General features: G+C 50.3%; 3 protein-coding genes across 11 annotated transcripts in view; 2 read left to right on the forward strand and 1 right to left on the reverse strand.

Moving 5' to 3' along the window:
* Nucleotides 1-8851, forward strand: part of KCTD13 (potassium channel tetramerization domain containing 13) — a 16807-nt gene extending 7956 nt beyond the window's left edge. The window contains exons 3-6 of the mRNA XM_008071669.1: nt 4399-4488; nt 4577-4629; nt 5279-5474; nt 8065-8851. Coding sequence (XP_008069860.1) covers nt 4399-4488; nt 4577-4629; nt 5279-5474; nt 8065-8301 — 576 coding nt within the window. The 3' untranslated portion in view covers nt 8302-8851. The remainder of the gene's footprint in view (nt 1-4398; nt 4489-4576; nt 4630-5278; nt 5475-8064) is intronic.
* A 133-nt stretch (nt 8852-8984) lies between these two features.
* On the reverse strand, nt 8985-12113 carry ASPHD1 (aspartate beta-hydroxylase domain containing 1). Its single transcript, XM_008071670.1, has 3 exons — nt 11024-12113; nt 9740-9853; nt 8985-9250 (listed from the first exon to the last, which is right to left on the reverse strand). The coding sequence occupies exons 1-3, from the start codon at nt 11901-11903 to the stop codon at nt 9141-9143; spliced, it is 1104 nt and encodes a 367-aa protein (XP_008069861.1). The 5' UTR covers nt 11904-12113; the 3' UTR covers nt 8985-9140.
* Nucleotides 12114-13366: 1253 nt separating this feature from the next.
* Nucleotides 13367-25017, forward strand: part of SEZ6L2 (seizure related 6 homolog like 2) — a 20312-nt gene continuing 8661 nt past the window's right edge. For 4 of the 9 annotated variants that reach the window (XM_008071671.2, XM_021719379.1, XM_021719384.1 and 1 more), the window contains exons 1-8: nt 13367-13979; nt 14903-15034; nt 15757-16056; nt 16426-16565; nt 16813-17014; nt 21990-22175; nt 22845-23013; nt 24238-24401. In XM_008071671.2, coding sequence (XP_008069862.1) covers nt 13901-13979; nt 14903-15034; nt 15757-16056; nt 16426-16565; nt 16813-17014; nt 21990-22175; nt 22845-23013; nt 24238-24401 — 1372 coding nt within the window. In that variant the 5' untranslated portion in view covers nt 13367-13900. The remainder of the gene's footprint in view (nt 13980-14902; nt 15035-15756; nt 16057-16425; nt 16566-16812; nt 17015-21989; nt 22176-22844; nt 23014-24237; nt 24402-25017) is intronic. The other 5 variants (XM_021719381.1, XM_021719382.1, XM_008071672.2 and 2 more) reach the window with 4 other exon arrangements.

Raw genomic sequence — 25017 nt, forward strand, 5'->3', positions numbered from 1 at the left:
CAGATCCTTCTGCTTCAGCCTTCCAGGTAGCTGGAACTACAGGCACACGCCACCACACCCAGCTAATTTTTTGATTTATTGTAGAGATGAGGTCTCGCCAAGTTGCCCAGGCTGGTCTCAAACCCGTGGGCTCAGACAGTCCTCTCACCTCGGCCTCCCAAAGTTGCTGGGATTATAGGTGTGAGCCATTGCGCCTGGCCCACGTAAGAATCTTTATAGTAATATAGTTCTAACTGGATTCACTTTTGTACATGTGATTTATGAAGGAATTGAACTTTTTTTGTCCTCCATAGGGTGAACTAGTTTTCCTAGTGCCATCTATTAAACAATCTGGTAGTCAGCACCCAAAGTAACCACCAGTGATTCTTGCCTCCTGGTTTCCAGGCTCTTGTTTAGTCCCCTTCCACACCAAATAGGGCTGTCCTGTATAACCAATAGGACATTGCAGAAATGATAGTGTGTGACTTTTGAAATATGCCATAAAAGAAATTACAGCTTCTGGCTCTCTTTTGGGCCATTCACTCTGGGAAGCCAGATGTTATGTGAGAACAATCAAGCAGTCCTAGGGAGAGATCGCTTGGTAAGGAACTGAAGCCTCCTGCCAACAACCAGCACAGACTCCTGGCCATATGGGTGGACTGTCTCAGAAGCAGATCCTCTAGGCCCAGGCAAGTCTTCAGATGACTGCAACCCTGGCCAAGATCTGAACTGCAGCTTCATGAGAGAACCTGGGTCAGGACAACTCAGCTAAGCCAATCTCAAGTTCCTGACCCACAGAAACTGTGAGATAATAAAGGTTTATTGTTGTTTCAAGCTGCTAAGTTTGTAGTAGTTTGTTACCCAGTAACAGAACAGATTTTGGTTTCTGGAGTGGATCTGTCATAACAAAAACCTAAAATTGTGGAAATATTTTTAGAACTGAGAAGTTGGCAGAAGTTGGAAGAGGAAGACTTTGAGGAGAGTGTTAGTAAAAGCCTACAAAGTGTTAAAGAGTCTGTTAATAGAAGTCTGATGACCTTTGGGGAGACTGCAGTGAGGAATTAAAAAACAGGAAAATGTTATACTGGAAACTGGAAAGGGATCCTTATTAAATAGTGGCAGAAAGTTTAGCAATACTGTGTCCTGTAGTAATGTAGAAAGTAGAAAATATACCTAATGAACTGGATGGCCTATCTAAGGAGATTTCCAAATAGAATATTAAAGGTACCACCTGGTATCTTGTTGCTTATAGTAAAGTAGAAGAGGAGACGGTAAGTTAAAGAAAAAAACATGAACAAAAGGAGTCAGAAATTGTTGGATTTGAAAAATTCCCAGCTTTTCCAGATAACAGATAGCTTTAAAATTAACAAATGGCTTCCAGACAAAGATTAAATATGAGGCATTCTCAGAAAAATATGGTCTAAAGGTAAAGCTGAGGATATGATTATAAAGCCTTTATTAAGACTTCAAAAATATTCAGAAAGATGCCTCAGAGGAGCATATAATAGCACCTCTGAGAAGCTTAAGAATGTTGTCTCAGTATCTCAGCACAAGCCCAAAGAAGGGCTTATCTTGCAGAAATTTGTGGGTGTGGCTTTTTTCTAATGAGGTGAACTCCAAGACTTGCAAGATACCTAATAAGTTTTGAGGAGAATTATATTGGCAGAAACACTGCCAGCTTGGATGGAAAGGGATGGAGCCAATGCAAAAGGACCAATAGACCTTTGGACCCCCAAACTTCGCCAGGCAGCAAGCAGGCCGAGGAAACTATAAAGCTGCAAGCATCTTTCATGGTAGAGGCAGGATGACTCAGGGCAGAGTCAAAAGCCATGGAGAATCATTCCTGAACAGGAATATGCATTAAAGAGTTCCCATCATTTGTCCAACTGGATTGTAGAATTTCTGTGGATCAGCGACTTGTTTCTCCCTTACCCACCCAGCCCCTTTTTTTGAGATGGGGTCTCACTATATTGCTCCGGCTGATCTTATACTTCTGGGCTCAAGTGATCCTCCCACCTCAGTCTACTGAGCAGCTGAGATTCCAGGCACGTTCCACCACACTCAGCATTCCCCACCTTTTGCATATCCTGTGCCTGTTTCTACCATTTCATATTAGGTATATGGAGGAGACTCATCTCTTTAGTTGATAGGTCTTCAGACAGAGAGGAAATGTACTTAAGGGACTGTAGTTAAGGAACTACACCCAAGAGCCACATCCTTATCTAGACCTGATTTAGATGACAAGATTCTATACTTGAACTGATGCATTGATAGGATGAGACTTTTGGGGGTCTTGGGAGGGGGTTTGTATGCATGTTTTGCGTGTGGGAGGGATATGAATCAATGGGGGTCAGAGGGATTGTAGAGCTAGCCTCCAAGGCAGCCCTGGTGATTCTTGTTCCCTGGTATCCATTATCTTGTGTCCCTCCTTCTTCACTGGATGGGGCTGACAAAGCTAGGTCATAAAAGACATAAAATGAGGTCTCCACCTTGCTCTCTGATGGATTATTTGCTCTGGAGAAGCCAGCTGCCATGCTATGAAGACACTCAAGGAATCCTGTGGAGTGGTCCAAATGGCAGGGATTAGATGTTCCCTGCCAACAGCCAGCATGAACTTGCCAACCATATGAATAAGCTTTCTCAGAAATGGAACTTCCAGAGGCAGTCATGCATTCAGATGCCTGCAGCTCTGCTGACATCTTGACTACAACTATATGACAGATCCTATGTCAGAAGCATCCAGATAAGCCACTTCTGATTTCCTGACACACAGAAACTTAAACAATAAATATTTGAGCTGCTAAGTTTTGGACAATTTGTTATACAGCAGTAGATAACTAATATTCATTTGACATTTTCCCCCACTCATTTTTGGTGTCTTTAAAAAAATATCTATTCTTAGCAGGGCTCGGTGGCTCAACCTGTAATCCTGTGCCTTGGGAGGCTGAGGTGGGTGGATTGCCTGAGCCCGTGGGTTCGAGACCCGCCTGGGCAACTTGGAGAGACCTCATCTCTACAATAAATCAAAAATCAGCCGGGCGTGGTAGCATGCGCCTGTAGTTCTAACTACTTGGAAGGCTGAAGCAGAAGGATCGCTGGAGCCCAGCAGTCGAGGTTGTGGTGGCCGGGAGCAGCCACGTACTCCAGTCTGGGCAACAGAGTGAGACTTCAACTCAAAAAAAAAAATCTATTCTTATATATACACTGGTCTATTTCTGAGTTCTCTGTTGTGTTCCATGGGTTGTTTGTTTCTGCACCAGAACCACACCATTTTCACTATTAGGGCTTTGTGGTTTATCTTTTTTTTTTTTTTGAGTTGGAGTCTCACTCTGTCGCCCAGACTGGAGTGCAATGACCGCTCCGGCCACCGCAGCCTTGACCTCCTGGGCTCCACCAATCCTTCCGCCTCAGCCTTCCAAGTAGCTGGAACTACAGGCATGCGCTACCACCCCCGGCTGATTTTTGATTTACTGTAGAGATGAGGTCTCGCCAAGTTGCCCAGGCAGGTCTCGAACCCTCGGGCTCAGGCAATCCACTCACCTCAGCCTCCCAAAGGCGCGGGATTACAGGCTGAGCCACTGAGCCCGGCTATGGTTTGTCTTAATATGTGGCAGAGTCAGCCCCTCCTCTTCAGTCTTTTTTTAAAAAAATGACCTAAGTAATGTAGACTTGTTTCTTCATATTAATTTTAGAGAGTCTTGCACATTTCTAAAAAAAATAAATCTTGTGAATTTTTATTACAATTGCCTATTTAACTTTCAAGGTTGGCAGAAGTGAGAGGGATTTTGGCATGAAGACTCTAGAAGAAAGAAGAGAGAGAAACCTCTGTGTCTGCTTCTCAATCTTCAACCTCATCCCACCTAACCACGTTTATTCATTGAACAAATCCTCATTGAGCACCAACTATACTAGGCACTTATTCCCTAGGTGGGACAAGACAGACCATAAACAAATATATAAAAAATCAGAAAGTGTCACAAACTAAGTGCTGTTAAGAAAATGAACCGATAATGTGAATAAGAGACTGTAGAGGAAGCTGCTTTAGCCAGAGGACTTGAGGAGGAGAACTGACACTGAGGAGGCGCTGTGTGAGCTGCAGTCTGAAAGGCACAACACAGCCAGCCATGCAGACAGCTGAGCACAGAGCATCCCAAGCAGGGGGATAGCAAAGAGCCAGGGTGGGAACAAGCTGGATGTGTGAAGGAATGAGACATCCATCAGTGGGGCTGAAGCCCAACAAGCAAAGGAAGCATGGTAAAGATGAGGACAGAGAGGTCAGCAGAGGTCAGAGCCTGCAGAGCCCTGTGGACCACTAAGGAGTCCAGTATTTTCCCAAGGGCTGCAACTTTTGAAGGCTTCTAAGTGGGGGGAGTGAGTGACCTTGGTTGTACTGTTAACCACCTTCTGCTTCTTCCCCAGCAAAAAAGGGAGAATCTTTCCCCACTGTGCCTCATCCCCACGGTGACATCTCCCCGAGAGGAGCAGCAACTCCTGGCCAGCACCTCCAAGGTGAGACCCCTGAGTCCTTCAGGGTAGAGGCTTACTGAGGGCTTCTCCCTGCAGCCTGACCTCCATCCTTTATCCTCTTCCCCAACAGCCAGTGGTGAAGCTCCTGCACAACCGCAGTAACAACAAGTACTCCTATACCAGGTGACCACTCTGGGTGGGTGTCGGGGTGGGTGCACTGGGTGGAGCCCTGGGATTGAGCTCAGGTCTGTCTCTGCCCAAGGGGAGGGCTGTGGCCACATGGAGAGCCTACAAGAGTGCCTGCCTGAGTGCAAATTCTAGCTCTGCCACTTACACTTTGACCAGGTCATTTCCACTCCATAGCTTCAGCTTTTTCATCAGTAAACTGGGGTTTTGGTGAGGATGAAGTGATAATGACTAGCACGTCCTAAGTGCTTCTGTAGCTCTAGGTACTCTATTTATGTTAGCTGACAGAATCTTCACAATTGTTAGAGGTAGGTATTGTTGTGAACTCCATTTTACAAATGAGGAAGTTGAGGCATTAAGAGGTGAAGTAACTTGCCTAGTGTCACCCGGTTAAAAAGTGGTGGAACTAGGACACCACATGAGGCAGCCTGGCTCCAGAGCCTGCCCAGGAGCCACCCTGGGATTTGCTCGACACATGCTGCTTCTCTTTGGAGGTTTGCTAGGCTGGCCCTGGAGTGGAGGAAGCTCCTGTTAACATCAAACCCCTGGGCAGGACCATAGTGCTGGGAATCCGGGCCCCTATCCTGGGGAGAAGGGAGGGAGGGAAGCCTGTCCTGCTGAGGCCTCTTGGCACCCTGGTCCTCAGCACTTCAGATGACAACCTACTTAAGAACATCGAGCTGTTTGACAAACTGGCCCTGCGCTTCCACGGGCGGCTGCTCTTCCTCAAGGATGTCCTGGGGGACGAGATCTGCTGCTGGTCCTTCTACGGGCAGGGCCGCAAAATCGCCGAGGTGTGCTGCACCTCCATTGTCTATGCTACGGAGAAGAAGCAGACCAAGGTCAGAAGGGGTTCAGGGCCTGGTCAGGGAGGGGGGTGGTGGTGGGCAGGACCAGGACCCTGGACAAAGGCAGCTCAGCCGTCAGTTAGGGGAGTCAGGAGCCAGAGTTCTGGAGTATCGGCTTTGTACCTTGGGCAAGCCACCTTATTTCTGTGGGTCTCCATTTCTCTACCTGTGAAATGAGGGTGTTGGGTTAGAGCTGGGTGCGTAACCTAGGACCACTGGATGGATTTCAAGGTTAACTGCAGTCCCCTAAAATAATGTGCAGGTTTAGGGGTGTGTATGCATTTTTCTGTATAGAAAGTCCATAGTTGTCATTAGAAATTCAGAAAGGAGCTGGGTGCGGTGGCTCAGGCCTATAATCCCAGCACTTTGGGAGGCTGAGGAGAGAGGATTGCCTGAGCCCACAGGTTCAAGACCAGCCTGGGCAACTTGGTGAGACCTCATCTCTATAATAAAATAAAATAAAAAATTCAGACAGGCCCTTTAACCAAAAATAGATCAAAACCTCAGGACCAGAGTTTGTAGGTTCTGAGTCGTTAACATGGTAGCAGATATTTCCCAAGTACCTACTCTGCGCCAAGCGCTACACCAGGCTTAAAACCAAGGTTAATGAAATGCTGAGTCAAGTACCAGCCCATCCTCAACTTGATATGAAGGCCATGCGTCAAGCCACTGACATTGCAAGTCTCTTAGCTCCCAGTGCTGTTTCACATCTCCTGTCCCTGCACATACCATTCCCTCTTGCTGGAATTCTGCTTCCTTGTCCCCGTCTGCCTAATGAACTTGTAGTTAATCTTTAAGACCTAAGCCAAGCATCACTTTCTTTGGGCGGCTTCGCTCATGAATTTTCAACCCAATAACCCCAGACAAAGTTGTTCACATTTGCTTCTTAGCTTACAAAAGTGTTTATTATTATTATTATTGAGTTGGAATCTCACTCTGTCACCGAGGCTGGAGTTCAGTAGCACACTCATGGCCACTGCAGCCTCGACCTGCTAGGCTCAAGCGATCCTTGCGCCTCAGCCTTCCAAGTAGCTGGAACCACATGCATCACCATGCCCAGCTAATTTTTTGACTTATTGTAGAGACGAGGTCTTGCCAAGTTGCCCAGGCTGGTCTCAAATCCCTGGGCTCAGGCAATCCTTTCGCCTCTGCCTCCCAAAGTGCTGGGATTACAGGCATGAGCCACTGCGCCTGGTTTCACCAGCTCTCTTCCCACTTGCGGGGAAGTTTCTCGGAAGCTGGGTCACTCATTCACTCATTCATTCATCAATTCAATTTTCAGGGCTTCCACTGTGTGACAAGGGCTGACCTAGTGCTAGGTATAGACTTTGCCCTTGAGGAGCTAACACCTTGCTGCTGAAGCAGCCCCTTTGCCCCAATCCACACACTATAATAATAAACACTGGGTAACAGATTGAGACTGCAACTCAAAAAAAAAAAAAGGAACTATGTTAGTTAGATCCCCCCCAAAACCTCAAAAGGGAACACCCCAGTCACCTCTTCAACTTCATGCCTTTCCACTCTGTCTCTCTTCATCACTGTGCCTCAGTGATCTTCAAATGAGACACTAGGTACAACCTGACCCAGAGCCTCTACATTTGCTGTTGCCTCTTTCCAGATGGCTTTCTTTAACCATCTACTGGCTCCCTCCCTCCTCTCCTTCTCGGTAAAGACTTTCTTTAACTCCCTCCTTAAAGTTTTAGGGCCAGACACAGTGGCTCATGCCTATAGTCTCAGCACTTTGGGAGGCTGAGGCAGAAAGATCACTTGAGGCCAGGAGTTTGAGACCAGCCTCAAAAAAAAAAAAAAAAAAATGTAAATAAGCCAAGTGCAATGGCTCATGCCTGTAATCCCAGCACTTTAGGAAGCTGAGACGAGAGGATTGCGAGTTCACAGGTTCGAGACCAGCCTGAGCAACTTTGTGAGACTTTGTCTCTACAATAAATAAAATCAGCTGGGTGTGGTGGCATGCGCTTGTGGTTCCAGCTGGAAGGTTGAGGTGGGAAGGATCACCTGAGCCCAGCAGATCGAGGCTGTGGTGGCCATGAGCATCAGGGTGAGGTTCCTACTCAAAAAAAAAAATTGTAAATAAAAATAAAGTTGTAATACTCCTGTCTCTGGCCATCTCATCCCCTTTTCCTGCTGTATCTTTTTCTATAATATCATCATCTGACTTCATTTATATGTCATTAAGTATATGCCTGAGTCCTCCTCCTGGAATGTAAACTTCCTGAGAGCAGGAACTTTGACTGTTATGTTCACTGCTATTTTCACAATGCATAGAAAAAATCTGGTGCAGTGCAGTCACTCAGTAAGTATTTGTCAATTGAAAAAATATACTAAGAGATTGGGCAGGGAAGGAGATGAAGGAGAGAAAACGAATAATTCTGCCTGCCTGACTTCAGAACTGAGCCTTAAATTATGGCTTTGCTGAGTTAAGAAGTGGCAAAGAGGACAGTTCAGGCCAAAGAACCTGATTGCCAAGGCTAGGAGGTGTGTCAGTGCAGGGGCTGTTGGGGCAGGGGGATGAACCCTGTGTGGCTAGACCAGAGGGTAGGAGCTGGGACTTACTGGCCTTTTGCAGGTGGAATTTCCAGAGGCCCGGATCTTTGAGGAGACCCTGAACATCCTGATCTATGAGACTCCGCGGGGTCCAGACCCAGCCCTCCTGGAGGCCACAGGAGGTGCAGCTGGAGGTGGTGGGGTCAGCCGAGGGGAAGACGAAGAGAACCGAGAGCACCGTGTTCGGAGGATCCACGTCCGGCGCCACATCACCCACGACGAGCGTCCTCATGGCCAACAAATTGTCTTCAAGGACTGACCTTTGCTTTCCTCCTGCCTTCGGACCCAGTCACTCTGTTTTTTCCTCCCCCTCCTAGACCTTTGCCCCGGCTCTGCTGGCCAAGTCGTGGGTCTTCCTTGGTCCCTTTGTGGCATGATGCGGTTCACTTTGGCCCTTTTCCACTCATTCCCCCCCCTCACTGCTAACAACACGGTACATTCCAACTCCTTCCTTCAGTCAGAGCTCTTCAGAAGGCTAACATTCATCCCCTCATCCCCATTCTTGGTCCTGCTCTCTTTCCCTCACCAGCTGGTTTAAGCAGTTTAGAATTCCCTTTCTCTTTTTTTAGTACGTCATACATGCCAAGATGTCCAGCCTGCCCTCAGTAACATCCACCACATTCTGAGCCGCCTCCCCACATTGTGCAGGGTAGTTTGCCTCCTCCCCCACTGTTCTCCCTACCTCCTTAACTTTGTACTAAGCTGGCCTGGGCCTGCACCAGCTTAGCTTTCTTCTCAGTCTGTTTCATATTATTTATTATTTTAATTTTCTATTAAATTATTGGAATAAAGTTGAGTTGAGGTTCTGATGCTGGCTCTCAGGGAGTGGGATAGAGAGATACCCTGTGTTGAGGAGGTATCTGGTTAGTTATGTGGAAGAAGACATGAGCCCCTGCCCAGGCCTTTCCCTGGAGCTGGTAGCTTGGAAGAAGTAGTCAGGAATTAGGTGAGGATTCAAAATGTATATTTCAGTGCTCACTGGCCAGTTCCCATGCTCAGCCCATCCGCCCCCCACAGTGGAGAGAGGTCCTGGCTACCACTCAAGCCATCCCTGAGTGCGATGTCTCTCCAGCCCAGGTGTCAAGAGAGCAACTTCCTTCAAGGGTCTGGTGCGAAGACAAAGTCGAGGGCCTGGCGCTCGGCCCCTGCCACGTTGGGATGCCAAAGGTCCACAATGAAGACCACTCGAGGTCCATCTTCGGGGGAGCCTAGGGCACACATGGGGATGGAAACAGCAGGGCAGCTGACAAACACTTCTATGCCAGAGCACTCACCAAATACTTGTAAAAGCAAACACTTAGTAAATAAGTGCCAGGCCTTGTTCTAACACTTTATATGTATCAACTCTTAATCATCAAAACAAGCTATGAGGTATTACCACAATCCTGCCCATTTTATACAAAGTAATGGGAGCTATGATACGGTTAAGTAATTTGCCCAAATGCAAGAGGGAGAGCAGGAACCCAGAGCCCTGTATTGTACACCACTTTCTGTGCACCTCCATTATCTTACTTAATCTTTGCAATCACTTGATAAAGGGCCCCCACAGGGAATTGGGGAAGTTACATATGTGTTCAAGGTCATGCAGTAGAAAATGATGATGTTAGGATGGTAAGTCAGTTGGGCCTGATTCTGCAGCGCTCTAGTGGTTCGCTTGTTAGTCCTCCATCCCCCTGGTGGAATGGGCATCCCATTACCATTATGAGCCACTGTGTGCAGAAAAGAGTCGTCCACCAGTAGACAGTGCCCCTCTGCCCAACACTGGGGCTCACCACCGACCACCAGCTCACAGCCAGAGGGAATCTTCAGGCCTGTGGGAAGAGACCCAGGCATCTAATACTGCTTCCATCCAAGGTGCCCACCCTGTTCAGTCAATTAACAGATCTAAGTGTCTTAAATGGCCAAGCTTTGTGGTGGTCCCTCCTTTCTTTCTGGAAGGTGACAGTGGTATAATTACAATCCAGTGCTGGATGAGGGAAGTGTTAGAATATTGGGGAAATGCTGCTGAGGGAAGTGCAAGCCATTGTTTAGATAAAAAGAGAAGGCTTTCTGGGGGAAATGACATCTCCAGGACTTTCTAACTCAATTCAACTCAAGAACCTACTATGTGCTAGAAGTTGTCTCCCCACACAGTACAAGGCTAAGGACTCCATCCTGGTCCAAGGACCACATGGCCGAGTGAGCAAACTGAGCAGCCAATTCAAATAATGGAACAGGAAGGCATCCCAGAGGTGTAACACTCGAAAATTTGAGTTAGTTGATAAGGGTGAAAGGCAATCTAGGTTGAATGAAAGTAGAGCATATGTACTTTCAGGATCAGCCAGAAGGCCTTCATGATTGCAGCACAGTGGGAGGGGAGGGGAAGGATCTGGAATTCATCCCGAGGTCAGTGTGCCCCGAAGTGTAGGATAACTCCAACTGGCAGCCCAGGAGATAATTTAGTGTGAAACAAGGTCATGGTATGAAATAACAAAATGATTTCCATTTTCTTTCCATCTTTAAAATATCAAAAAGAAAATCTCAGTTTGATGCTCCTATAACTTTGACATTCAACTGACACTGCTTCCTTTTAAAAGAAGAAAGTGTAGGGTTCAGTCTCAGAGAGCCTAGAGTACTTAACCAGAATGTTTAAAGCTTTCTTTTTAAAATATCACCTTGTTTTTGTGAGTACTTTCTACGTAGCACTGATGATCACTTACAGTTCTATAAAGATTTATTTTAAATAAATAAGTAAGACAAAAGGTGAGGGGAGTCAGGGTGAAGAAACAGTACAGGTACTAAATGTTGATGGCAAAGCGTATGACGATGGTTTGCAGATAACTGGAGCTCAAGAGATGCTGCTGTGGATAGCAGAGAGTCGTGGAAGATTTCATAAGAGGCATGATAAGGACCACAGTGTAGAAGGCTTTGGTGACAGAGAAGAGGGTCTGCAGGGGGAATCGTAGAGGCAAGGAGGTTGTCTGTAGGTGGCATCTACTTACCCAGATGGCATCTGACCCTGGCATTGGTGGGCCCACAGCGGCCCTCGAGCCGGGCTCCAGGCAGGAGGACGGAAAAGCCGGCATTGCCGAAGGTGTTGCCACTCATAAAGCTCCGCAGCCCCCTCAGTGCCCGATAGGCCCCCGGGCACCGGCGGCAGTTGCTGGGTTGGCACCGGCCTGCTTGGTATAGCAGGAGCTGGTAGCACCCAGGGGCCAGAGGTGGGGACCAGCCCCGAGGCAGAGGGGTAGTCCCTGAGAAGTCCCAGCTCACAGCCCCAAAGTCCCGCAAAATGGCAGGGAAGCTGCTCTCCAGGAGTTCCACATCATGCCGCTGGGCATCCCGGGGCACAAAGGGGGCTGAAGGCAGGTCTGGTAGGAAAAGCAGGCCTGGGCGCTGAATGCCCAGGACCCCCGGCCCTCCCCCGGGGCCTGGGCCACCCTGAGCTGCCCGCCTCACCCTACCCATCCCAGCCCAGGAATAGCGCCTGGCATAGGCCCGAAGCCGACGGCTCACTAGGCCTTCTGTCCTAGGTCCTTCTCCAGGCTCCCCAGATCTCCTTGGGCTTGGCCTGCCAGTATGAGAGCATCCTACAGCCCCACCGCTAACATCCCCAGCCGGGTCCCCAGCCCCCAGTGCCTGCACGTCTTGGGAGCCCAGGCGGTAGCAGTACCAGAGGAAAAGGGAAGTGAGGGCTCCAAGGAGCAAGGTAAGGGCTGAGGAGGCCAGGGGCAGTGGCCATGGGAGCATGATAGGCAGGGAAGCTCTAGCTAAGAGGCTTGGGGCATCTTCCAGACCCCAGTTCCCCTGACCCCCCAGTTCTCCACCTGTCCCTTCCATGGCTGCTCCCTGGTTGCCCCCTGGACTGTTTCCCTTCCACATTTCCACTCTTGATTGTTTCTCTCCTTCTGAGATCTCTTCTCCACTTTGTGTCTCTCCCTTCCTCTCTGTACCTCTGACCCTGCTTTCCCTGTATTTCCCTCTTCTCTCCTACCTCTTCTTTCTCCGTTCCCTTTCCCCTTTCCTGTCACCCTCCTCCCTCTTCTTTCTCCTTCCAGCAGTCTCCTCTCTCTGCTTCTCTCTCCGCCCTCAGTCTCCCCCTTTCCTCTCTTTTCTCCTCCCCCCTCCTCTCCTCCCGTTTGCTCTTTCTCTCCCCCCTTTCCTCCTAGCTTCCCTGGACAGCAGTTCCTACCCTGCCTGGACCCGCAGCCCCGGGAGCCCGCAGTCTGTCTTCTTCCGTGGCGGCTTCGCTCTCTCCTTCCTCCCTCTTCAATCCTCGCCCTCGCTTCTCACTTGACTCGACCCACCGGTCCTGCTTCTTTCTCGCTCCCTCTCTCCTACTCGCTCCTTCCTTGGCTCCCACTCACCCTGACGTCACTCCTTCCCGGAGCCCTCTCAGCTTAGCTACCCCCGAACCCTCCCAATGGCAGCAGCAACTCAGCCAGAGGATGAGGGGGAGGAGGGAGTTGTCTCTGGGTTTGCCTCCCCGCCCCCTAACCCGGAAAGGGCGCCACATGGGGCGCAGGGGGCGCAGTGCCAACCTCCAGTCGCCCCGCAATGCGAAAAGAAGGGGCAGGGCTTGAGGAAGGGGCGGGGCAAATCAAGGGGGCGGGGAGAATGCGCGGGCTGACGGACAGGGCTGGCGCTCCGAGACTGCGGGCAAGGACTCCGAGGCCTGTCCGGCTCTTGTCAGCCCGTCCCTGCATCGGTCGGCCTCTCTCTCCCCGTGAGAGTCAACCCCTGGTGGGAGCCTGATTGATAGTAAAAACGGCTTCAGCCAATCGCCGGCCGGGCCTGCCCAGGCGGGGCCAGAGGAGCTGTCCGCCCGCCGGGGGTGCTGAAAAGGGCGCTCCAGAGGCCTTGTGAGCGAGACCGGGAGAGAAAATCACCGCCGAAGCCGTCATTAGCTGACCGGGGTCCCATTATATGTAACGGGAGGGATATCTCCTCCCCAGACTCCACAAACGTGGAAACTCGCCATTCTTCTGGGGGCAGGGAAAGCCCATTCCACCTGAGCGTCTGTGCAAGGCAAAAGGAAGTCGCGTGGAGCGGAGGGGAGGGCTCTGGATGTGAACAGGGGACAGGGTGGGGGGTGGCGTGAACCAAACTGTGCCGCCCTCGGCGCCCTGGGAAGAGGAGATTCAGATTCCAGATGTGCTGGAATGGCAGGGGCAGGGGCCCTAATTACTGCTGGGACCAGAGAGTTTCTTTTGCCTCCCCTAGGGGCCGCGGGAATGAGGATTACGGTGCTGGCTCATATGATCCCTCCTTCCTCCATCTGCACTTCCTCCTCCTCCCTCCCCGTCAAATAAATCCCAGGCCCCTCCCTTGTCCGTCCCCAGGATCTGACGTGGGCTCGACACCTTTCTCAGCTTCTCCCTCCCGCAGCTCCAGTGCTCGAGCTTCGGCTCTCCCGGTTCCCCAACCCCTTCCCCTCCCCTACTAACCCCGCTAGAGCCCAGTAGGGACCCTCCCTATCCTCGACCCCACCCTCGGTCCCGTCAGCTACCTTCCTCCTCCCCAGTCTCCTCGCTTGGGGTCCAGCTAGCCCGGTGGACCCAGGCACCCGAGCAAGAGGGTAACCCAGGCTACCCGGTACCTTCAGCTCTCTCGGCCCCACCCCCTGCAACCGGAGCCGCGCCCCCCTCTACCACAAATCCAAGAGCAGGGGACAGAGGAGACTGAGCAAAGGGGGGTGGGGTCCAGGCAGCCTCTAGCCCAATCTGTCCCTCCATACCAAGAGGGCAGAGAAATTGTCTTCCTTTACTGACTCCTGCCAGGAAAAAAAAATTAGGGAAAGATAAAAGGAGACGGGGGAAAGGTGGCAACCAGATTATTTGGGAGAGAGGCACAGAGGAGAGAGATCGGGGTGAGTCGCCATGGGGACTCCCAGCATCCAGCACCCACCGCCTCCCCAGCTGCTGTTCCTACTTCTGCTGAGCTGTCCCTGGATTCAGGGTAAGGACATGAAAGTGTGGGGGTGGGCCCAAGGAAGGCTCCCAGCGGGGTCCTCCACCCCCTCTTTCTCCTCACATCCTGGGTCTTCTGAGCTCATGGGGGAGGAGAGGAGCACAGCTGATGGGGAAGGGGCAAGCCAGAGCTTTCTGGCTTGAAACTGAAGCCCCTTAACCTTCAATGTTGAGGAGGTGGGGGGATGAAGGAGGGGAGCTTTTAGCAGTCTCTCAAGGGTTAAATCCAGGAACGAGGGCTGGGAAAGTTGGGGGGGGGTGTCTGCGGAGGCAGCAGAAGCACGCAGGGTACCTGGGTGGGAGATGGAGGTGCTGGAAGAGACGCCAGGCACTGCACACACAAATGTTCTTGGACGTATGGACAAAGACAGATGAAGAGAAGCAGGGCTCAGAGAACAGATATTCAGCCTCCCACTCTGACCCCCAGCCAGACTCCAGGGACAGAGGCAGAGATTGCAGAGAGAGAGAGAGAGAGAGAAAGAGAGAGAGAGAGAGAGAGAGAATACAGCCACACTGCAGAGACAGAACCCAGAGAGAAAGCCGGCTACTGCGGAAGCAAGGGCTGGGAGGTGCTGCCAGACCCTCCGCAGAGCCTCAGGGTTGGGGCGAGATTATCATTAAGATGAAAAGAAAGGCAGCATCAATGCCCTCGTCTGCTCTGCTGGCGCTGTCCAGGGTTCATAAGAGCTAAGATGCTCACTGAAGGCCCACACAGCCCGGGGATGGAGCGAGGGGGAAGAAGAAATGTAGGAGTGTGAGGGACTGCTGGGAACCCCTTCTCTGATCTTGGCTCTCGGCCCAGCCGGGGCACACTGAGCCCCTGCAGGCCCAGCTGATGGAGGAGGGATAAAATCTCTCTGGAGAAGGAGGGATGTGGGGGAACAGAGAGGCTCACACAACTTCACCTCCTAGGTCTGCCCCTGAAGGAAGAGGAGATACTGCCAGAGCCTGGAAGTGAGACTCCTACTGTGGCCTCCGAGGCCCTGGCAGAACTGCTCCATGGAGCCCTGCTGAGGAGGGGCCCAGAGATGGGCTATCTGCCGGGTAAGGCTCCTGAGTGGCAGGAGTGGCCTAGAGGCAGAGGGAGGGACATTGACTCAGGGAAATGGAGAGCTGGGCTAGGGGCGAGGAGCAGGCAGAGAGAGACTGTAGAGGAGGCAAGACCCCTCAGGAAGCCCAGTGAAATTCAGAGGGAGACAGCAAAACAGCTGGAGAAAGAGTCAAACCTGGGCATAGACAGAACAAATCAGAGCAACAGAAACAGAATGATTAAGAGGCAGACAGAAAAACAAACACACAGATAGAAAAATAGATGGAAATTTAGAGAACCAGAGTCAGGGAAATGGTGGGAGAGAGACGGAAAGAGAGAACAAAATAGAAAAACTAGAAGAACTAGAGTAATAAAATCAGAGTGCAATAAGAAAACTAAACAGACAAATAAAGAGTTCCAGAGACAGCAAGACAGAGAGAGAAAGAGGTAACCAGGAGAGAGAGCCAGATCTGAATGAGTGGGCAGAGAGAGAAGCTCAGAGAAAATATCAGGATGGAAAGGCCTGCGTAGAGATGGGGGAAGGGAAAGGCCACGCTGTGGAAACTTGGGAGGACGTGAGGAGTTTGGGTGGGGAAGGGAAAGGCGGTGGGCCTGTACCTTGTAGGGGAGGCCTCTGGGTTCAGTGGGGAACTCCTAGTTTCTCTCAGCCCTGCTCTCCCCTTATTGCCCCTCCATGTGCTCCCCCTGTGCCCTGACTTCCCTTACACTATCCCAGGATCTAATCCAGACCCCACGCTAGCTACCCCTCCAGCCGGCCAGACTCTTGCAGCGCCCTCCCTGCCACGGGCCACTGAGCCAGGGACAGGGCCTTTGACAACAGCTGTAACCCCTAAAGGGGTCAGGGGGGCAGGCCCCACCGCGCCAGAGTTGCTGACCCCACCCCCAGGAACTACAGCCCCGCCCCTGCCCGGCCCGGCCTCCCCAGGCCCGCCCCTTGGGCCTGAGGGAGGCGAGGAGGAGACCACCACCACTATCATCACTACGACTACTGTCACCACTACGGTGACCAGCCCAGGTGAGGCAATGGCAAGGGGATGGAAGTAGTGTCCAGGAGCATGGATGTGGGAGAGAATTCTAGGAACAGATGGGAAAGAGGCTGCTGGGAACTGTGGAAGAAAGAGCCCTAGGTACAGATGGGAGAGGATCTTCTGCTTAATAATAACAAAGGCTAGCATTTATATACCCTTACCATGTATGTACTAGGCATCATTCTACTTGTTTTAGTTATATTGTAGCTGGGGAAGAGAGTTCCGGGTACAAGTGGGAGAGGGAACGCTGGGTAAAGAAGGTGAGGGGAGAAGGCAAGTGAGGACCCCCAGAGTTGCTTGCCTGGGAGGGCAAGAGCACAGGGGTTCTGTCAATCCCAGCCACTATATCTCTTTAGTTCTATGTAATAACAACATCTCCGAGGGCGAAGGCTACGTGGAGTCTCCAGATTTGGGGAGCGCCGCCAGCCGTACCGTAGGACTCCTGGACTGTACTTACAGCATCCATGTCTATCCTGGTTATGGCATCGAGATCCAGGTAACTGGACTTAAGCATGTGGCTATGAAACTTCCAAGTCTTTTTCTATGGTCCTATGGGTGTGCGTAGGTTTGGCCTGGGAGCCAGAGAACATGTTTTATGACTCAGATGATCTCAAAACCTCTTCTAGAGTTCCACAACTTGGTGTTTGTGCTGCTACTTACTGTGAAAAAGATGGGGGCAGGGGCTTAGGAAGTCAATCCTCTGGATTGACTTGTCCTGGTGAGTTTGTGTCTGGCTTCTCTAGGTGCAGACGCTGAACTTGTCTCAGGAGGAGGAGCTCCTGGTGCTGGCTGGTGGGGGGTCCCCAGGCCTGGCACCCCGGCTGCTGGCCAACTCCTCCATGCTGGGAGAAGGACAAGTCCTGCGGAGCCCAACCAACCGGCTGCTTCTGCACTTCCAGAGCCCACGGGTCCCAAGGGGCAGTGGCTTCAGGATCCACTATCAGGGTGAGGAGTCTGAGGATGCTGATGGAAGGGCACAGTCCACACTGGGCATAAGGGACTCCAGGTACCATCTAAGGACAGGGCACTGAGGGGGAGCTTTTACTCTTGACTAGTACCCTGACGGGCACGACCCTCAGAAGAGACCCATGCACACTATGTCACACACTCACAGATCTGTGCACACATCCAACTGGCAATTCACCCATTTAATTCAACAAATTTTTATGGAGTGCCTACTTCACACAGGCCTTGTGTTGGCCTTAGGGAGAAGAATGAGCTAGTGAGGTGTAAATCTTACTTCAAGGAACTCAGAATCTAGATAGGGAGACAAACAAGTGATCGGGAAGGTTATAGTTCAATGAGATAAGGGCTACAACAGAGGAAACACAGACAGGTGGAGCAAACATCAAAGGGACCTAAACTTCTTCCCAGGAATATGGGGGCAACTTCTGAGAAGAGGTGATGACTAAGTTAAGATCTTAGGATGAATTCGTCAGGGGAAGGGTGGGAGGGAGGGAGAGAAGACGGGAGGCAGATGTCTAGATGGATGAAGAAGCACACCCCAGAGAAAGAAAACACACCGCTCAGAGAATCATTCAACATGGAATATAGAATTGTCCTAGCTGTGTGATCTGGGACAAGTTACTTAACCTTTCTGTGCCTCATGGTCTCATCTAAAAAAAAAAAAAAGAATCATAAATACTTACGTCATGGTATCATCAGGAAAATCAAATGAGATAATGCTTGTCAAGTGCTTAAAACAGTGTCTGGTACACAGTGAAAGCTCAAAACTATCATCATTGCTATCACAGTCAAAGCACAGAAAGTGGTGGTGATGGGGAAGTGGGCTAAGAGATCAGGCAGAAAGGCAGGCTGGATTCAGAACACAGAGCCAATATCAACTTCAGTGAGGAGTTCAGATTACTTTAACCTGCAGGTGACAGGGAGACATTTGAAATGTTTTAAGCTGGAAATGACAGCCTCAGATTTACAACTTAGAAAGATCCTTCTAGCTAGATGTAGTGGTATGTACCTGTAATCCTAGTTACTCAGGAGGCTGAGGTGGGAGGATCACTTGAGTCCCGGTATTCTAGGCTGCAGTGAGCTACAATCATGCCACTGCACTCAGCCTGGGTCAACAGAGCAAGACCCAATCTACATTTTTAAAAAAGAAACATCCGGCCGGGCTCGGTGGCTCAGTCTGTAATCCCAGCACTTGGGGAGGCCGAGGTGAGTGGATTGCCTGAGCCCGTGGGCTCGAGACCCACCTGGGCAACTTGACGAGACCTCATCTCTACAACAAATCAAAAATTAGCCGGGCGTGGTAGCACGCGCCTGTGGTTCCAGCTACTTGGAAGGCTGAGGCGGAAGGATCATCGGAGCCCAGCAGGTCGAGGCTGCGGTGGCCGGGAGAGGCCATTGCACTCCAGTCTGGGTGACAGAGTGAGACTCCAACTCAAAAAAATTAAAATAGCCGGGCTCGGTGGCTCAGCCTGTAGTCCCGCTCCTTTGGGAGGCTGAGGTGAGTGGATTGCCTGAGCCCGTGGGTTCGAGACCCACCTGGGTAGGGAGACCTCATCTCTACAGTAAAATCAAAAAATCAGCCGGGTGTGGTAGCACGCACCTGTAATTCCAGCTACTCGGAAGGCTGAGGCGGAAGGATCGCCGGAGCCCAGCAGGTCGAGGCTGCGGTGGCCGGGAGCGGCCACTGCACTCCAGTCTGGGCGACAGAGTGAGACTCCAACTCAAAAAAAAAATTAAAATTAAATAAAAATAAAAATAAAAAAATAAAAAAGAAACATCCTTCTGACTTCTGGAGGGACAGAAAGGGGGATGAATCTGAACACAGCTGCATTTGTGTGCATCCACCCCAAATGACCTACACATGTGTACTTCCATGCTTACCTGTGTGTATGAGAACCTTCCCACAGTGCCAAAGTATGTTCTAGCATACATGTGTGCACAAGGTAAGGGGCCCAGCCAGTGTCCCTGTTCTAGACACTGCTGTCTACTCCAAGGTCCTTCCTCTGCTCCTCGCAAATAGAGAACCTGTGTTGGGCCAGGGTCCCTTCACATCACCTCATGGCTTGGCCTGGTTTCATGTACCCTGCTGACCCCAGATCTGTGTGCATCTCATTCAGGACACAGCATGAATCCCTTCCTCATGTCCTCTCCAGCCCCTCCCGAGGCCTCTGCTCAGGACCTGCCCCAGGGGCTCATGGGTGTACAGTAGTGGTGCCTGTTCTTGGTGGAGCTCATGAGCAAGGGGCATGGACTTGGTGGTTGGAGCCTGGCGACTGGGGAGCAAGAGCATGCCTTGAGGGCCCAGGGCCGAGGGCTGAATTCAGATCTTACAAAATGGCTCCCCACTGGCTCCTTTAAGCAGCCACTTCCCTAGGGCATTGAAAATAGGACTCTTTAGGTAAGTGGAACATTTGGGGAAGCAGGGCTATTGCATAAATTGGCCTTCATTGCATGTCTTCCCTGCTTTGCAGCTGTTCTAGGTACCTCTGGGACTGAGGCCCTGCTTAAGCCCTTCCCAGCCTGCACTAACTGGAGCCTCTGGTCCAGAGCGGCCTCATTAGCTTCTCTGAAAAGCCAAAGGCTCTGTCATCCCCACCCCAAATCCAGCAAACGTTCCCATGTGCAAAGCCCTTTCACCAACCATTGTTTCATTTGCTTCTCACAGCAACCCTGGGAGTGGCTATTGTCGGTTCCATCTCTCAAAGGAAGAAAAAGACTCAAAGGTTATGTGGATTGCTCAGCCACCTGCAACTTTACTGCAGAGTCAGATATCAGATCCCTGAGTACCTGATTCCCAGTCATTCAACAATTGAGTCTCAGGGGGTGGGGGAGGGTGATTAACATTTTCTAAGCATCTTCTCTGTGCCAGGTGCTTTGCATGTTTATTTAATTTTTAGGCCAGTCCTCACTGATAGGAATTGGCATTGCCATTAATAGGTCAGAGGCCCCTAGACCTATTACCAGCTCAGAATCGTGTAGCTAATAAGCTAGAACTGGAACTCAGGTCTACCCATCTCCAAATCCAGTGATCTTTGCGCGTCCCACATTGTCTCTTGGCTGCACTCATTGGTCAACTAGGCTAGGCCCTTAGGGGACAAAATAAATAAGCCTTGGTCCAATATCAAAGTGGCAAAAGACAGTGGTTGATGTGATGACAAGATTATGCATGCAGGATTGTGTATAGGTAAGAGAACAACTAACTCTTTTGGAGAGGGGAGGGATAAGGAAGGTTTCCTGGAAGAGGTGATATTTAAGCTAACTCCTTGAAATATAAGAAGGAATGTGGAGAGGATTCAGATAGGGGCAAGGACATGAGCAAAAATATGGAGGTGAGACTTTAAAGAGTCACAAAACTGTGCTGTGTAGGATATATGGGTCTCAGGTGCAGAAAACTGCAGTTGGCCCCAACTGTGGAAGGGGCTGGAATGTCAATCCAAGGCATTCAGACTTAATTCTATTGGCCTTGGAGAGTCATTACAGAGGTTCATATATTTGAAACCACTGTGTTTAGAAGGTTGTTTTTGTTTCCATCTCAGTAGATTATGGACTCCCAAGGACAAGGCTTGGGTCTGGGTCCTTTTCATTTCTCTGTCTCCAAGGTCCAGCAAAGGAAATACTTGTTGAATTTTGAAATAGAGAGAAACCACGTGTCTTACAGAACTACTGAATGTGGAGAGTCAGGAAAAGTAAAGGCCCAGGCAAGCTGGTATCTCCAGAATCCTCTGGTAACCAGAGCCTGCCCCTCCTACAAGACACAGCTTTGGTGTACTTCTTTCAAGAGTTTTGTGATTTTTTAAAAAATGAATTCTGCCCAGTTCTGAAAGGGAGACATGCAAGGTTCTGTCAGAATCAAGTTTAGAGCCCATTATTGACTAACAAGTGATTTTCTATTTATTTGTTTTATCCCATTTGCTTCTACAAGAATTTCAAAAGCATCTGGGTATTGTGGCATGCACCTGTAGTCCCAGGTGTTTGGAGGTTGAGGTGTAAGTATTGCTTGAGTCCAGGAGTTTGAGGCCAGCCTGGGAAACATAGCAAGACCCCATGGAGGCTTTCAAAAAGAATGCAAGCAATACAATTACATAAAATAAGAAAAACAAAAAGAGCACCAGGTAATGCTTACCAGAGATGAAAAACAAGAACTTGGATGAACAAGACATTGTCATTACGGTCAAGTCTTTATCTGGTTCTAAGCTTCCTGGCAGTCAGCGCAAAAAGGGAAATTATACAGTTCTTACTGCAAGAAAAGAGATGATAAACCAGTTTCTCAAGAAAAGCAAAGCTTTCCTCAGCACCTCACATTCACTGGGGGATTCATTAAGGGGGTACTGAGTATTGAGGTCTTCAATGACAAAATAGTCAAATTTCCTCAAGAATTTTCATGTGGTCATCTGGATGAAAGCTGAGGATATAATACCACTGTGCACCTCAATGGAAGAAAGACTGTGTGTGTAGAGAGAAGAAAATGCTATGAGGCACTTAACACGTAACAGGAGTCTTGATTTCCACATCTGGAAAATGCATCACACAGTCTTTCTCTGCCTACTTCAAAAGCACTGTGTGAACTCACCCTGGAAGTTGAACAAGCTCTGCAAATACTATCTGTTATTATTAGGCTGGACAGGGTCCAGAGTAGATTTACCTGAGGTCACACAGCAAATGAGTACTAAGGTCCAGAGTAACTTCTCTGAGCCTCAGGTAGCTCATCTATAAAATGGGGGCCAATGTGGGTAAATTACAAAGAGTAGGAGAAACAAGAGATGTTGAAATAACGTCTTCATGAGACAGTGTGCCTGTGTGAGGAGCCTATTCTTCAGTGTGTACTCCAGTGTAGAGCCAGTTTGTGTCCCTGGGGAGCAGCGCCTTGGAAGAAGAGGAAAGTAGTGCTGGGGAACTGGTATGAGAGGGTGGCATGGGAGAATGAGTCCTCCTTTTCTCACTCTGCCTGGTACAGCCTACCTCCTGAGCTGTGGCTTCCCTCCCCGGCCGACCCATGGGGATGTGAGTGTGACAGACCTGCACCCTGGGGGCACTGCCACCTTCCACTGTGATTCAGGCTACCAGCTGCAAGGTGAGGAGACCCTCATCTGTCTCAACGGCACTCGGCCAGCCTGGAATGGTGAAATCCCCAGCTGCATGGGTGAGTCTCTTACCACAATACATGGGGGTTTCTGTCCTGCGAATCCCACTGGGAGGGTCTTAGGGATCTCCATCTTTGGATCCTGAAGAGGAGTCTACCCTGAAGAGTCCCTATTCTTCTGGTGCTCTTTATACCAACCAACCTTGGGCAGTCTCCATCTTGGGATGTCCCAATGGAGTTTTCCATTTTGGGAGTCACCACCTGGGAAGTCGCTTCTTTTGGAGGGTCCTCGTCCTTAGAGGAAACCATTCTTAGGGTCCATATCTGGAAGAGTCTCTGTCCTGGAGAGTCTTCATCCTGCGGGCCCCTCATCTTATGGAGTCTTTATTCTGGGAATTCTCATCTCGGAGATTTTCCATCAGAAGGTTTTAATGATGAGGATTCCCATGACTCCCCACTCCAGGGTATCCACAACTGGGGAGTCTTCATTTTAGTGGAAGCTCCATCCTAGAGGGTGTCCATCCTGGGGTTTTTCTATTCCAGGGCCAATTCCCCTGTGGGTAGTGGCCTGGAGAAGATCCTGTCCCCTGAGGTGAGCCCGTGGGCAGAGGCCATCCCTGGGCCAGGTCCCAGCCACAGCTGTGGATGGGCCTGAGAAGTGCTGAGGCCCCAAGGAGAAGGACAAGACATCTCAGGCTAGCCTTAACCTGTTGCCTCCTCTGCCCACAGCATCCTGTGGTGGCACCATCCACAATGCTACACTGGGCCGCATTGTGTCCCCTGAGCCTGGGGGAGCTGCAGGGCCCAACCTCACCTGCCGTTGGGTCATTGAAGCAGCCGAGGGACGCCGGCTGCACCTGCACTTTGAGAGGGTCTCACTGGATGAGGACAATGACCGGTGAGGGTCTGGGCCTTGGGTCAGAGAGTTCCACCTCAGGGAAATTGGGAGGTTGCAGTGGGTGGATCCCGGTTGGGACAAGTGTCAAACAGTTTAGTCCTAACCTCCTCTTAGGGAGTGCAGCTGTGCAACTTTAGATGAGTCACTTATAACCTTCTCACTGTACCTGTTTCTTCATCCATAGAATGGAGATAATAGTACCTCCCTCTTAAGGTTTCTGTCAAGATAAATGCATTATGAGGTTATGTAAAGTACTTAGAATGGTGCCCAGGACAATAAGCACTATAAAAGTGTCCGCCATCCTCCCCATCGTTGTTATTCTTTAACAACCTGGACTCCTTCCTAGCTCTGCCACTACTCATTCTGTGATTTGGGGCAGGTTACTTAATCTTTCTATGTCTCAAATATTTCATCTGTAAAATGAGAGAGAGTAATAGTCTTTGACTCAGGAGTTTCTGTAAAAATTCAATGAGCTGCCGGGCTCGGTGGCTCAGCCTGTAATCCCGTGCCTTTGGGAGGCTGAGGTGAGTGGAATGCTTGAGCCTGCAGGTTCGAGACCTGCCTGGGCAGCGAGACCTCATCTCTACAATAAATCAAAAAAATCAGCCAGGCGTGGTAGTGCATGCCTGTAATTCCGGCTACTCGGAAGGCTGAGTCGGAAGGATCGCCGGAGCCCAGCAGGTCGAGGCTGCGGTGGCCGGGAGCGGCCACTGCACTCCAGTCTGGGTGACAGAGTGAGACTCCAACTCAAAAAAAAAAAAAAATTCAATGAGCTAGGCCAGATGTGGTGGCTCAAGTCTGTAATTCCAGCACTTTGGGAGGCCGAGGCAAGAGGACTGCCTGAGTCTAGGGGTTTGAGAACAGCCTGGGTAATTTGGTGAGACCTCATCTCTAAGATAAATAAAAAATTAGCTGGGTGTGGTGGTGCGCCCCTGTGGTTCCAGCTACTTGGAAGGCTGAGGCGGAAGGATCACCTGAGCCCAGCAAGTCGAGGCTGCGGTGGCCGAGAGCGTACCACTGCACTCCAGACTGGGCGACAGAGTGAGACTCCAACTCAAAAATAAAAAAAAAGAAAGAAAGAAAATTCAATGAGATAAAATGTGTAAGGGCTTAGACATGCATATAGTTTCCGTTTCATAGTAATAGCTGTAAAAAAGAGTAGGCAAGGGGGAGGCATATTCTGAGGGGAAATTGAGCTCCTGGCTACCCTTCTGTCCACCTCAGGCTGATGGTGCGCTCAGGGGGTAGTCCCCTATCCCCTGTGATCTATGACTCAGACATGGATGATGTCCCAGAGCGGGGTCTCATCAGTGATGCCCAGTCCCTCTATGTGGAGCTGCTCTCAGAGACACCTGCCAATCCCCTGCTGCTGAGCCTCCGATTTGAAGGTAACTGGACCTTCCCTTCTTCGTGAGGGGACAGAGTCAAAAGCACATACTCCATGCCTGTTCATCTCTGTGTTTGGATCCCCGAAACCTGGTTGCCTCTGCACTCTGGCAAGGCTCTCTTCATATGGACCTCTTTTCCTTCCCAGAGGTAGCTCTGTCTGTTTAAGTATCATGTTTGGCTGGATCCAGGTATACAGCCAGAAGACCAGTTATCTCAGTATCTCAGTTATTTCCTCTGTGTTTGCTTCATTCCCAGGCAGGTTTTCCCTATGGGATGGACCTAGCTGCAGATTGACATATCACCAACTGAGCAACTCCATCAGAGAAAATAAACTCTGAGAACTTCAGCAAAAATGCCAGGGGAGGCTCTCATTGACCTGGCTAAGGTCCTGTGCCTTTGCCTGAGTCTATCACTGTGGCTAGGGGGAGGTGGTGTTATGATTGGCAGATCTGAATCACGTGCCCATCCCTCTTTGGCCCCAGCTGAACCTCATAGACTGGAAGTGGGGAAGGTGTGTTTCCCAAAATGAAAATAGGGGTGCTGGGCCGGGCTTGGTGGCTCAGCCTGTAATCCCAGCGCTTTGGGAGGCCGAGGTGAGTGGATTGCCTGAGCCCA

This window comes from Carlito syrichta, unplaced genomic scaffold, assembly GCF_000164805.1.
Source record: "Carlito syrichta isolate Samal-C Ts95f unplaced genomic scaffold, Tarsius_syrichta-2.0.1 Scaffold314605, whole genome shotgun sequence".
Taxonomy (NCBI): Eukaryota; Metazoa; Chordata; class Mammalia; order Primates; family Tarsiidae; genus Carlito; species Carlito syrichta.